The 13894-nt window shown below is 37.9% G+C and overlaps 1 protein-coding gene across 1 annotated transcript; it reads right to left on the bottom strand.

The window, feature by feature from the left end:
• LOC109223312 (casein kinase 1-like protein HD16) lies at positions 109–11373 on the bottom strand. The gene is made up of 17 exons (XM_019387573.1): positions 11019–11373; positions 9901–10367; positions 9531–9656; positions 9381–9454; positions 9210–9279; positions 9076–9131; positions 8864–8935; positions 8588–8682; positions 8216–8282; positions 8001–8130; positions 7688–7906; positions 7476–7606; positions 2218–2392; positions 2037–2127; positions 1265–1422; positions 700–888; positions 109–503 (listed from the first exon to the last, which is right to left on the bottom strand). Exons 2-17 carry the CDS (start codon positions 10312–10314, stop codon positions 444–446), a joined length of 2127 nt encoding a protein of 708 aa, XP_019243118.1. The 5' UTR covers positions 10315–10367; positions 11019–11373; the 3' UTR covers positions 109–443.

The following is a 13894-nucleotide window of genomic DNA, read 5'->3' as shown; positions in this document are numbered from 1 at the left end:
AAATAGTACATACTCAAACTCGCCATTGTAGTAGACCTAGAAAAACATCCAGTTACGCAAGAACTATATATCACTCAGCCATCCAGCAGCAGCGCCCTAGTAGAAACATTTAGGGTAGATGCAACCACATGGCAGCAAGAATCAATAATATTATGGAATAAATGGACCCTTTTAATTTGAGGTACAAAAAATGCAAATGTTGGAAGCCTTAACTGCCAAAACTAGTAAATTTTGGTCAGCCACCCAATTGGTGCTCCAGCCTGCTTTCAGGCCTTGATTCTGCAAGTTCTTAAGTGGTGTTTGTTTCTCCTATTTTCCAGTATGCTGTCGTACAAAACATAGTTTACAGACAAAAAATGAGGACTGGCTAATCCAGCTTTGACCAGATGAATTCATCCTCCATATCTCTTCTAGAAACATTGAGATCACGGCGACCAACATCCTCAAGAGACAGTTCGACCATAACAGATGGATGCAATGTAAAGATTCTTGGACCATTTTTCCTGAGAAATGAATGCAAGCAAAGGAAACATCTGATTATGAGAGAAAAAGTAAAACAAGCCAATAAGACAGTCTGGATCATGTTATCCCTTTGTGAAGATTTGGAAGAACAGGGGGAGAATAACTACTGTTTATTCCTCCAGTTAAGGAAAACGCAGCATGCAAAGGAAACATCTGATTATGAGAGAGACTGATCACCTTTACATGGGTGCTTGGGAAGGCAGATGTCCGCAAGGTCTCTTGAGTCTCATCAATCATTTTACGTCTTGGTACGCTCAATATGAAGGCTGCTTGATCAGCAGTAGCAGCCATAGAAGTTATTCGATAACCACTTTCCCATCGTCGATGTATTCCTTCACTTGGGTAGAGAAAATCAAGCTCTACAACCTGCATGGAATCATCTTGTTGAAATTTTGTTGCTTTCAGTTACTGCAGTAACTTTTTTAGCATAATAAGTTACTTAGTTTTAGGATAAATCTACTTTTTTGAATTTAAATTTCAGTTAGATTTTTTTAGGTTTGTTGAGATATTTTAGTTTTTTTGAATTCTTGTTATGCAGATTTTTCTGCAGATTATGTTCCTGATTGGCTATTTAAAGCCTTGTTATGCTTAATAAAATTATTGAGAGACATTTTCAATCAATATTTTTAATATTTTTGCTGCCCCATCATTTAAAAAGCCAACACATCTATTTTAAGCTTCTTCTATTTGGAGGGAAACAAGAAATGCATTAGAAGTGGTCACCAAATGGAAGCTATCTTACCTGTTCAGAATATCCAGAATTTCTGGACATCACCACGCCCCACCGGCTGCCAGCAGTGGTCATGGATGTGACATGGAAACCTTCTTTCCACTTTTTATTTATCCATTTAAAAGGAAATGATTCACTTACTTTGTAAGACTGTTGTGTATAAGGAGTTCCTGTTCAGCAAGCACCAAGAGTAGTCAATAGAGTGTTTATAGACACATGGACTGAAATTCTATTCAACTATCTTCAGCAGGTGAAACCCTAACAAGCAAATTGCAGCGGCTAATAAAAAGTACAGCTCATCAAGCAGGCAGGAATACATGGTGATTACATTGAGAACAACATATGCATCAAGAGGAGGAATTTGGTATCCTTTTCTGAATTCTGGGTCAACCAAAACCAGATAAAAGTTAACCATCTATAATAATTGTAGAAGCAGCAACCATTATCATGAGACGGCTGTCTTTGCCTTGGAAAATCCAAGGGTATTCTCTACCAATACTGGATAACATAATTTCGACAGAAGACCACAAAAGAAGTGTTCCTGTAGCTTTTCCTTGTCCCAGGAGTCTGACAGTGGAGCTCATTTTCTGGTGAGCAGTCATGAACCATAGGCAACCTCAACCTTGAGGAGACTACAAAGTGCTAGGTAGGCGGGAATGACTATAATGGCAAGCAATTAAGTGGTGTCTAAAATAACTTGATACTACTTTTTCAGCAGTTATCTGCACATTGGTTAAAGCCCTGTTATGTGAATCAATCAGATCCTACTCCTTTAATATCTAACCTTTGGACATAACAACCAAAGAACTTCCATTAGCTGCTCCGGCTATTGAGCTGATATAATAGTTCTTCTCCCACTGTTCCATTATCCAATCCTAAGAAGAACCCAAAAATGAGTTATAGGTAAGAATCTCTCCTGCAGAGGAAGTAAAGGGACAAAAACTGTAGGTGATTCAGATGACAACCTTATGGAGGAAGACAGCTGAAAGATCGTAAACCTGGGACGAGAAACCAGTTCCTGCATCCATGATTAGGGCCCAAAGATTGGCAGCTGAAGCCACACAGCTGATGTAAAGACCATCTTCATTTCCCTTGTCTACATGCTGTTGGAGCCTAGAGTCTGCAACATTGTAGTGATATCTACAAAATCCAACATTAACACTTCCCTATCAGCAGTCCACACTAATATAGAATCAAATGCACTTCAGAAAATAGCTAACAGAAACTATTAACTGCCACACTTTAATACGTGGGTGGTTCATGCGAGCCTAAAAGAGAGTATGCTCCAGTCTTTTTAGGAAACAATTATAGAAGAGGCATATAGTAAATGCATATGGGGAGATGATTTGCACAATATTCCCTCGTTCAGAGAACATTTAATATGTGACTAACTCATGCACTAGACAGTTAAATGTGTTTATATGCCGGGCGGATGCACCTTAGCCCAGATGGTGCAAAACAATGACATTACATATAACGAAAACATAGTACTATTCTAATGAGGCTATTAAGAATACATTTCAAGAAACGAAAACTCGTCCATGAGAGCTGTAATAACATAAATAAATTGTGCTTTATTAATATGATTTGAATTCTGCTTTTAAAATTACTTTGGACATTGATTTGTTCATTTGTTCACTTCTTTAAATGTTGACATCGCTTACAAAAGATCCTACGTACGCCTCTGTTTATGTGAAGCTATGAGGTCAAACAGTTTATGAGGGTGTTTGGAGTAGCTTTTAAGCTAAAAGCCAAAAGTTGGTAATACCGAACTTTTGGCTTTTGGCTTATTTTTGTACTTTTTATGCCTAAAAGTAAGTGCTTTTAAGCACTTTTTATCATTGTCGAACACCACACAAACTAAAAAAGTGCTTAAAAGCCAATAAGCACTTAAAATAAGCCAATCCAAACACCCTCTATATAGGAATAACCAAGTTTGTGTTAGCAGACTACACATAACTATCACATTTTATTAGAAAGAACCACTCATACACAGAACTATCACATCGCACAAGAAAGCTTGGCAGCAGATATATTTAAAGTTGTACCAATAAACGCATGCAACCAATGGCGGACCCAGTAATTTGTGTAAGCGGGTTCAATCTTAGAAGTACATAACTTAAGTCGTAAAACAGTAGTTGTCAAGTCGGTTCAAATAAAATATTTATACAAAATTTATGCAGCTTTAATCGTTATTTATACATATACACGGTATTATTTTTTGATGAAGCGGGTTCAGTTGAACCCGCTTGCCACCACGTGCATCCGCCACTGCATGTAACTGTAAGCACACGTGCATTCTCTTCTTCCAAGTTGATATCTTGTTCAGGTAGATAAAGTGGTGCGAAAGATGTTCATGCATGTACCATAAAACATGCATGCAAGTGTAAGCACATGGTTATTTTCTTTTCTTCTGGTTTGGAGTATCCCTATCCCTTGCTCGGTGGAAGAGAGAAACGTGTCATTTTTATGCTCGACTAGAAACATCAATTATACTTCAGAACACCCAAAAAACAAGCATTCATTTGAAAGGTGGCCCTCAGGAATAAGGAAATAGCAAACTTTTATCAAAACGGTCCGTGGACTCTGCCCTAATTTCCTTCCTGGTCCCTCAGATGTCACTCTTAGAGAATATAGTCCACCAACGGCACCTTTTCCTAATAAAGTAGTCTAACAATTAAAAAACGTGTCAACTCCCAGAGGGAATTCTCAGAGGGTATTAGGTGAAACTACAAATAAAAGTGTGAAACTAACTTTTTCCATGAAAACCCATAACCCTATTAACCTCGCAAAACACCACCATGTTAGCACATTATACCGACCTTTTCGTTGCTCACCTTACCTTCAGGAAATTCAGATCTTCCCTCAACCTTCCCAAACAACCATGCATGTCTTTACTTGACCTCTCCTTTAAAGATCGTCATGACACAATCTGAGAACAAAAGCCTCGTCAGACTCTTGATTTCCCTCCCACCTTCCCAAAAACCTCTTTGTTACCCTACTGCTCCTCTCCTCCCCTCTCCTCTCCAGCTCCAGCTCCACCAGTTCAGATTTGTGTGTTTGCAGCATGGGAACAGATCCTCAAAAGGAATCCCTGGGAACAACGGAAAACACAAAAGACATCTTGATAACGATTACTCCTGCTCCTCGAGAGTTCACAAGAAAGAGTTGATGCTCCTATATCCTTAGTATGAGTGGTTAAAAGGGCGAACTTATCTACATTTATCCTTCCTCATCATTTCCGTAAGATTTTTGAAAAGAGAAGACAAACTCTTCTATTTTCCCAATATAAAAAAGCATTAAGAACATAAATGGAAAGGTCCTCTTACTTCCTGTTCTCTTTTACTTGCAAATCAACCAGGTGAAAAGATCCTTCCCCTTCTTCTATCTTTTACCATAGTCATTTTTCCTCAGTAAAGAAAGCATTTAGCGGAAGTTAGAAGTTCCACAACTTGCATTTTTGGTAGAAAATCATTGGTATTCAAGAAGCCTATCTTCAAATAAATACTTCAAAAGTTCTGCATTAGACATTCAGCTACTTCCTCGAAAGTCCACTCTGCTTCAAGCTTGCTATAATCCCAAAAGGTATCACAATTACACATGCCTAGTAGCCATGCATGCAATAGAATACTGAAAGTCTCAGCGCTAACTCACTAGACTGACAATCGACCCTACGGAGATATTTAGCCTGGGAATATTACTTCCAATAAAGGCAGGTAATTATGAGTTCTGCCGTACTTGATTCCTGAGAAAGGAGATACCACCACGTCAATGAAGGAATGCAAGTGTAGTTTTCATCAGATCTAAACCATTTACACAACAACTTATCAGCAATAACTTTTTTCTTCACGGTCATGTCTGTGTCAACTTGCCTGCACCCTCTACTACTCCCCTAGGTACCTGCTACCTCCATCGGCACAGGTCTGCTGCCAAGGCTTAGACGGAAGTGAAGATGTCACCGAGCATTTTTTGTCTCCGTTAGGATTTGAACCCTGGTCTTTCATGGTTTTACCCACTTCATTACCCGCTAGGTTACACCCTTGGGTGCATAACTTACCAGCAATAACTTATGTGTCTTTATAATATTCTTATTACATGCTCCAAAAGCATTTTTACAAGCTTAAGGATATAATCTTTTTTCTCATTAGAGAGGCAAACAACATTAATGAACTGATTCAGCTTCTTCATTTTGATAACTTGTTTTTGATTGGTTACCATACCTTTGGCATGATAAATAATATTGAAAAAGCTAAACAGCAGTGGTTTCCTGAACACATAACACCGTTTGTCCCCCATTTACTAGATCTTATGAAGTTCAAGTTCAACGAGGTTCAGTGCTTTTCCAGAAGCTCATTAAATATTATTTGATTAACGTGCTGATCAAAAACTTAACATAGCAGCTATTTCACAGCTGTTATCCACAATGGAACATGCACCCATTCATGTATACTTACGAAGAACATGCACAGAAGCACTTGAATCCCGGTTAGCTTACAATATGTTATAGAGCATAGACCTACATCCTTGCCAAAATTTTAAAAGTTGCAGCCAAGTCTTTTCTTCCATAGGAAAAGCTCGTATTTCTCCATAGCACACATTATGAAGAGGCCCCAAGCAGCTACTCGGAATTTAGATCATGGATATTAAATTTAACCAATCTAAACCAAAGGTCAAATCTAATGTGCCAAATCAGAAAACTTATATCATGATTCATGAAATAGCTATTTCAGAGCTGTTAACCATATGAAACATGCAGCCATGTATGCATACAATATAAAAATCATTCACAGGAGGATATGTTTCCCAATTAGCGTAGAATAATTTTTTTATCAAGTCCCAATAAGATATTGTAAAGCATAGATTAAATCCTCGCTAAATATTATAAGAGTTGCAACCAAGTATCTTTTCCCTGGGAACAGTTCATATTTCTCTTTAGCACACACTATGAAGAGGCATCCAGAAGCTGCTCAGAATTTCACTCAGCAGATGAAAGCACAAAACAAATACTTTATAAAAATTGTTGCAGTTATTTACTTGTTTGCCTGGTGAGTATATGTACCATTACTCAGCCAGGACTTCTGTTCATCCAAGATTTTTAGGAGTTGTGGTGAAGTCATATTTCTTCGAGTTGAAAGTTTGGGGTTCATTTAGTACATTTCATGAAGAAGCGCCTTCGGAGTCTCAATAAGAAGATATTCAAAATAGATCAGATAAATTTATACATTCAATCTAGAGACAACAAACACGGAAAGTCATCTACAACTCCTACAGACGCTTTTTGTCGCATATAGAATCTTCGAGGAAAAATAAACTCCAGAAATTTAAACCTGTCAACCTCAGCCAAAACATATGTAAGCATCCAAATAAAACAGAAAGTCCACACATACATCAGAAGGAGAAGTTTAGCTGCAAAGATATATAACTGTGGTCTGCAGGTCTGCACGAAATAGCCTTCTCTGAAACCAGCAATATACCTTACTATATCTCTAGTTGCAGTTAAACGTAGTTAGCAGAGGTCTATATCTTGATGTTTCCTTGCATAGATAATATATGATGCAGTCACCTAAACATGGAATATTCCTGAAGGTCCTCGTGGGTCAGATTTTCAAAAGCTACCAACCTCCCAAGAATCAGTAAGTGTCACACTTTTTCACATGTTAAATTATCCTCCTTAGCATCTTCCTTCAAATATGTATGCCCCTGCTTCCATTTATATGCATTTATTTACGTACAAAATTACATGTTTTGACAGTAAATCATGCAAGTTCTCTGCTTAAAGCATATTTAATTTCTCAAGTTCTGGAGTGCATCCATAACATAGGGTTGAGAAAGGACATCAGATGACACGCAAGTCTGTGTACACTTCTATAGTTCTATTGCCAAGTTGGTGTTCCAACAACTGATTACATACTTTGCTCTTCTGCCAAACAAAACAAACGACAGAACAAACTGGAAAGATGCAATGCTGCAGCAAAGATATGTAAAAATCTAATTAATCACAGACTTTATTTGAGATGTCTATGCAGTGAAGATGTGTGAAAATCTAATTTTTCGCTGTAAGACTTTATATGAGATGTCTACAATTTCACAGCTAAACTGCAAAGAGCAAAAACAAAGAAAACAATATCAAGCACTTGAGGCACCTTTTTGTAAAGCAAAATGGTTATTGCATGTAACTTATGAATTATAATCACCATATCACATTTTGACATATAGCAACTACCTCTGTTTCATGGGACGCCGTGCATTATAAACTGAAATCCATTGGGTTGCAGGACTACCGAGTCGCACTTTTTTCTTTGGTTGCTCATCTTCCTCCAAGTTTATCAACAGTCTTCCCCGCTTCTGCCCAACCTGATTAAGGATAGGTAACAGCTAAGTAAGGAGCCAATATATCATGCAAACACATACAACCATGCATAAAGATAGATGGACCTTAAGAGCCCCATCAATTCTTATTGGCCTCAGTGATGTGCAGGGCTCAATAAGACTCTCAAAGAATGATATGAGCTTGGCGTAATTCGGTTCCTCATCAAACTTCATGTTTGTTACAGCCTCAAGGAATTGCTTGAATGGGGCAGGGCAAAAGCAACACATCAACTCTGGTGAAGTGGCCATTTTCTTTTTACAGACTAGAAAACTCTTGTTGTCACCCTGTCACCATTCGAAACATCATACAGTAGAACCATCAAACTCAATTAGCAAAGTTATGCCCAAGCAACAAATTAGTGAAGCAAAATCAACCAACCTGATAGCCTTGCCATGGTAACCTTCCCTTTATGAGGAATATTAATGTGTATGCTAGAGACTCAAGGTCATCCCTTCTACTCCCAGTCCGACCTAAATGTGCATGTACACTTGCATATCTTATAGTACCCCTGTCAAATAAAAGCATATTTAGTGCACAAAACATGAAAATAAAGTTACATATCTAAGCTTATTCACGTGTCAAATTCCATAAACCTGAATATATCTGGCCTCTGGTCATACTCGACATGCTGAGCAGATGCTGCATCTTTCCATCTAGATGCTGCATCAAATGTAAAACAATGCATCACAAAAAGCACACATCGAGTTAAAACAAAAGGAATTATTAATCTTCTAATATAATAAACCCACTACCAAGAAAGTTATCCCGCAAATGTACCGAGATATCTAGAGACATATTTCAACAGAAAAACCGACATTATGCTTATAAATCTAGCTCGCTAAGGTGATTCTTTTTCCATTCTAAAAATTAGAAAAGCAAAGGCGTTTGACACACCAAGGAAAAGCATAGAGTGATTAAGGGAGAAAATGAATAATAATAATAATAATAATAATAATGCATTGTACCTAAACCAAGATCAATAAGATACAGCTTCTTCTCATCAACACTTCCTGGCTGACCAAGCAAAAAGTTTTCTGGCTTCACATCTCCATGCACAAACCTAAGAGACAGAAACAACGCTGAACAGTTAACTTCATATATACAACATCACTGCTGAGTTTAGAACAGGAAAGTGAACTGATGCAAACAGAGCAAGCAATGCTAAACCCAAGGAAGTTAAAGATGAAACATGAAGAAAATGACGCAAAAGAAATGTATATAGAAGAGATCAAAACACTTACCCCTTAAGGTGAAGCTTTTCGAGAATTGATATTGCCTCCACAGCGATACAGGCCGCCATATTTGGTGACATTCTGTTGCAGGTTAAAATTCTTAAAACAGGAAGCATATAACGCGTCCATGTGCAGGGAAAGTAATACAGAGTAAACTGCTTTGCATTCCAATGCATCTGCAGTCATGTTAAATGTGAAGGAGATGTAGTAGTAAAACTTACGACTGGCCTAAAGAGTTCCAGACATCCCAAAGGCTCGGTCCAAGCATGTCCATCACCTAAAAATAAATATTCAGCAAATATCACAAAGATGCAACAAGTAACACTGATATTAATGGTGAGAAAACTAAGCTCACCAGTATGTAAAAATCTCCCTGACGACCCTTATAATGAACCCCTGGGATCCCATAGCAGCTGTTTAGGGTACTGTCAAACAGTAAAGTTGCAAATAAATGATAAGAAAGGCATCTCAAGACTGAAAAAAGATTATACATACCACAAACTCCAAAATTAGGAATTTCACTTACTTGTACACCTGCCACTCATAAGGAGGGCCATAGTTGCAACCCTTACTGTTTCGATGCTCAAACTTTAATGCAACCTAGAGCAGAACATTATCACTGTATTATACACTAAATAATTTCAACAAATCACACAATAAATGGCATGGATAGTACCTCAACAGCATCTGGTCCTGTTCTCCCAGTTCCACCACTTGTTCTACGACCAACATAAACTTGTCCAAATCCACCCTTACCTAATCTTCTTTCTGTTTTATATACAGGAGAATTACCCACTTGCACCTGCATCCAGACAGAGGAAGCCTTCTTTCATGAATTCTACTCCCAATAAGATATATATAACATTTAAAGTCTTGCTCCACTGACTATCACTAACGCTATCCACATATTTCCTTAAGCAGATGGTGAAGAGTGAAATGGCAGAGTCAAGTTTAAGAAGATTTTCAGTTGATCCCCAATTTCATTAAGAAAATTCAAAAAGAAAAAAGAAGCAACAAAATGGATGTTAGGGTTATCAGGAAGATACCCTATCAGGTACTGGAGTTGTGCTTGCTTCTTCTTCAACTCCCATTATTTTATCTCTACTCCCACCTTCCATTGCAATATTTTTATCTGCAGCACCCTCAGCTCTATTAAGAGCTGGCTCTGCAACACCAACAGGAACAGCTTGAGGAAGAACCTCACAAGGTGGCTCCGGATCTAAATCGATCAACCTAATCCCCCTACCCCTACCAGCACCACCAGGCCTTGCCCGCGTCGCTGCTGAAGGCCCTTTTGCTACAGCTGTTGCATTACCCCTTCCTCTTCCACCACCACCTCTTCTTCGACCTCTGTTCTGAGTAGGCAAAACCCAATTTTCTTCTTGGCCAGAGGGTTCAGGGGCAGGCTGGAGATCACCAAGCCGTTTTGATCTCCGTGCTCCGCTACGCAGCTCTGGCATCCTCACCCATGCAAATCACATTCAACTCGATTCACCCACCTTGCCTTGAAAATCTGGTGGTACCCAAAAAAGAAGAATCACTTAGAAGATACAAGAGAAGCTCAAAACTGAGATTTTTAACAATTTGTGAACAACCTAATCAAAACCTCAATTTGCAATAAGACGCAGAAAATGCAGGCTTCAAACATGAAGAAACTTGGGGAAACTTTACAGGATAACATTTCAAAATTATAATTCTGCTTACTTAAAATATTAAAAGTGACCAGGTGACTAGAAACATATCTCTACTTTTGGCAAAAAAATCCGAAACATCTATGTAAAAGCTGGTAACATCATTCTTGATCACACAGACAAAAAAGACATGAAATTTTCCCAATCAAGAAAAAACAATAAAAGCTCCAATAAATTTCATGATAAGGAAAGTTCTTAACTGTGGAATCAACAATAAAAGCTAAACAGCCAAACCACATCCAAGTTAGAAACTTTATCAAAGAAACCCAACTAAAACAGTTCAACAAAAATATTCTATAATCAGGAAAAAGAATCTAAGACGGGAACCAATGTGATCCTACTCATACCTCAACCGATCATCAAGAAAGCAACAAAGATGGAACTGTTTTGGTACATTCCACAAAAGCAAAAAAAAGAAATCCGAAAGAATCCAACAAAACCAAGAAACAAAAGCAAAAAAGTTGAGATGTTACCTCAAAAACAACAAACCCAAAAGGATCGGAGAGAAACTGAACAAAAATCAACGCATTTAATGAACCAAACAAGAGTTGTAATTGTTGATCAAACTTTAGATCTTCAGTGAACTCATAGATACCACGGGGGATAGCTCAAGAAATTGAAAAAATATAAACAAAAACAAAGAATCTTATCTGTAGCACAAAAACAAGATAGGAGAAGAAAAAATGAAATGCAGAAATGGTTTTGTGTGAATATATGTATGGGAGTATATCGATAAGGCAGGAGTCGAAATGGAGAAGGAAGTAATATTATTACGTCCGGTGAGAATTTGGATTTCGAAAACCTTTGAATTTTGTGAAATAATAATAATTGGAATAGTGAGTAAGCAGCCACCTTGTGTATTTTGTGTGTTGTAGGTGGAGGGGCTATGTGGCACTGTGGCGCACACAGTACACCGCGTGTAAAAATAGCACGGGCTAGCCGGCTTTCGGATTAATAGTTAAAAAATAACCATCATTTGTAAAGTCATTGATAAATAGCTACTCCCTCCGGTCCAAAATAAATGATTTTTTGGATGTTTTCACACAAATTAAGAAATCCACCTTTTAGCATTAATTAGCAATGGATTTGACCATATTAATCGTTACTATCTCACATAAACACTCCTAACACATATTCCAACACCATTTACTTCAAGGACAATGTAGGAAAAAAATAATTAATTCATTCTTAAAATCTGGAAAAATCACTTATTTTGGACCACAAGAAAAAGGCCAAAAAATCACTTATTTTGGACCGGAGGGAGTATTAATTTTGCTGCAACGGAAAGTTTCGGGGAGATTGGTGCACCTGTGTATGAAATTTTATTGATTGTTAGACCACAATTAGAATGTTAGGTGTTCGACTATTTTATAATAGTCCATATAATTTGGAGGAATTGATGAGTGTTGCAATTGTACCATAAAAGAAAAAGAAGTAGATTGCATTCTTAACTAATATACTTGTTATCTAGATTAACTTCAAGATACGAGAAAGTTAAACTAACTTTGTTTCTAAAACAAGGTTAGGTATGATTATAGTTCATATTGATTTCACACATAAATAATTTTTAATGATGATGAAACTACTTAAATACAACTAGCAATGCTAACATATACTACTACTTACTGGATGCAAATAAAACTAAACACTAATATTAAAATTGAGGTAGGAATGAGATAGTTAGGTGGCTATTGATAATGTACTCGAAATGCAGCCCCATTTTGTAAAATAGTGCTTGTATTAACTTTGTGTATTAACAATATATTATTTGGTATACCTTTTAAATCTATGCATTAGCTATGCAGTCATTAGTTATGTACACATTTTATGTAATATTTGAATATATGTAGTCATAAGGGCAAAAGCAGTAGACAAGTATAAGCATTAAATTCAAAGAACACTAACAACTGGAAAGTCAAACATAAGAGATCATATTACACGAGCATCAAATTTTCATGTAGTTACGGGTTCAAATCCTAAGATCACCTTTGTAACTTATCGAGGTGTTACGACCCAAATTCTACTAATGATCGTGATGGCACCTAATCTCAATACGCTAGGTAAGTCAACAACCAAAATCAACCAAAATAAGTCAAATACAAGATAAAGTATTGTCATGATATAAATAAAGCATAACAAGTCTCACAATAACAACCAAAGTAGAAAATACTACCACAAACTCCCAAAATCTGGTACTACAAAGTCAGCAACTAGGCACAAAATACAAGAGTACTGTCTGAAATAAGATAGATAGTATGATAATGAGAAGTGATTTCAAGGGACTGCGGTCGATCAAGCAGCACTACCTCAAGTCTCCTAAATCAGCAACTAGGCACCCTCATGAGATCCACTAGTGTCAATGCCAGAATCTGCACAAAATATGCAGCAGTGTAGTATGAGTACAACCGACCCAATGTACTCAGTAAGTATCACGACTAACCTTGGCGAAGTAGTAGCGAGATTTAAGTCACATGATACTCACTAACAAATAAACCTATTCAGTTCATGCATATATATAACAAACAACAACAACAACAACGACCTAGTGAAATCCCACTGGTGGGGTCTGGGGAGGGTAATGTGTACGCAGACCTTACCCCTACCCCGAAGGAGTAGAGAGGCTGTTTCCGAAAGACCCTCGGCTCAATAAGACAAAAAGACAAAAGGAGACAATATCAGTAACAGCACAGAAATAATAGGAAAAAAAGGAAAAACATGAAATCCAGAAGAAAGATACATAGCAAAAAAGAAATAGTATCCCTACCAAACTAGTCGCACAAAGTTATGACATAAGGCAACACTCAACAACCTCCTAACCTACAACCCTAATACTTGACCTCCACATGTTCCTATCAAGTGTCATGTCCTCGGAAATCTGAAGCCTCACCATATCCTGCCTGATCACCTCCCCCCAATACTTCTTAGGCCGCCTTCTACCTCTTCCCGTGCCCTCCACAACCAGCCGTTCGCACCTCCTTACCGGAGCATCTGGGCTTCTCCTCTGAACATGCCCGAACCATCTGAGCCTCGCTTCCCGCATCTTGTCATCAATAGGAGCCACGCACACCTTCTCCCGAATATCATCATTCCTAATATTATCTATTCTAGTGTGTCCGCACATCCACCTCAACATCCTCATTTCTGCTACCTTCATCTTCTGGATATGAGAGTTCTTAACAGGCCAACACTCAGCCCCATACATCATGACCGGTCTAACCACTGCTTTATAGAACTTACCTTTGAGTATCAGCGGCACTCTCTTGTCACACAATACTCCAGATGCTAACCTCCACTTCATCCACCCTACCCCAGTACGGTGTGTGACATCCTCGTCGATCTCCCCTCCCCC

The sequence above is a fragment of the Nicotiana attenuata genome, chromosome 3, assembly GCF_001879085.1.
Source record: "Nicotiana attenuata strain UT chromosome 3, NIATTr2, whole genome shotgun sequence".
Taxonomy (NCBI): domain Eukaryota; kingdom Viridiplantae; phylum Streptophyta; class Magnoliopsida; order Solanales; family Solanaceae; genus Nicotiana; species Nicotiana attenuata.
This window is presented reverse-complemented; position numbering and strand designations above follow the sequence as displayed.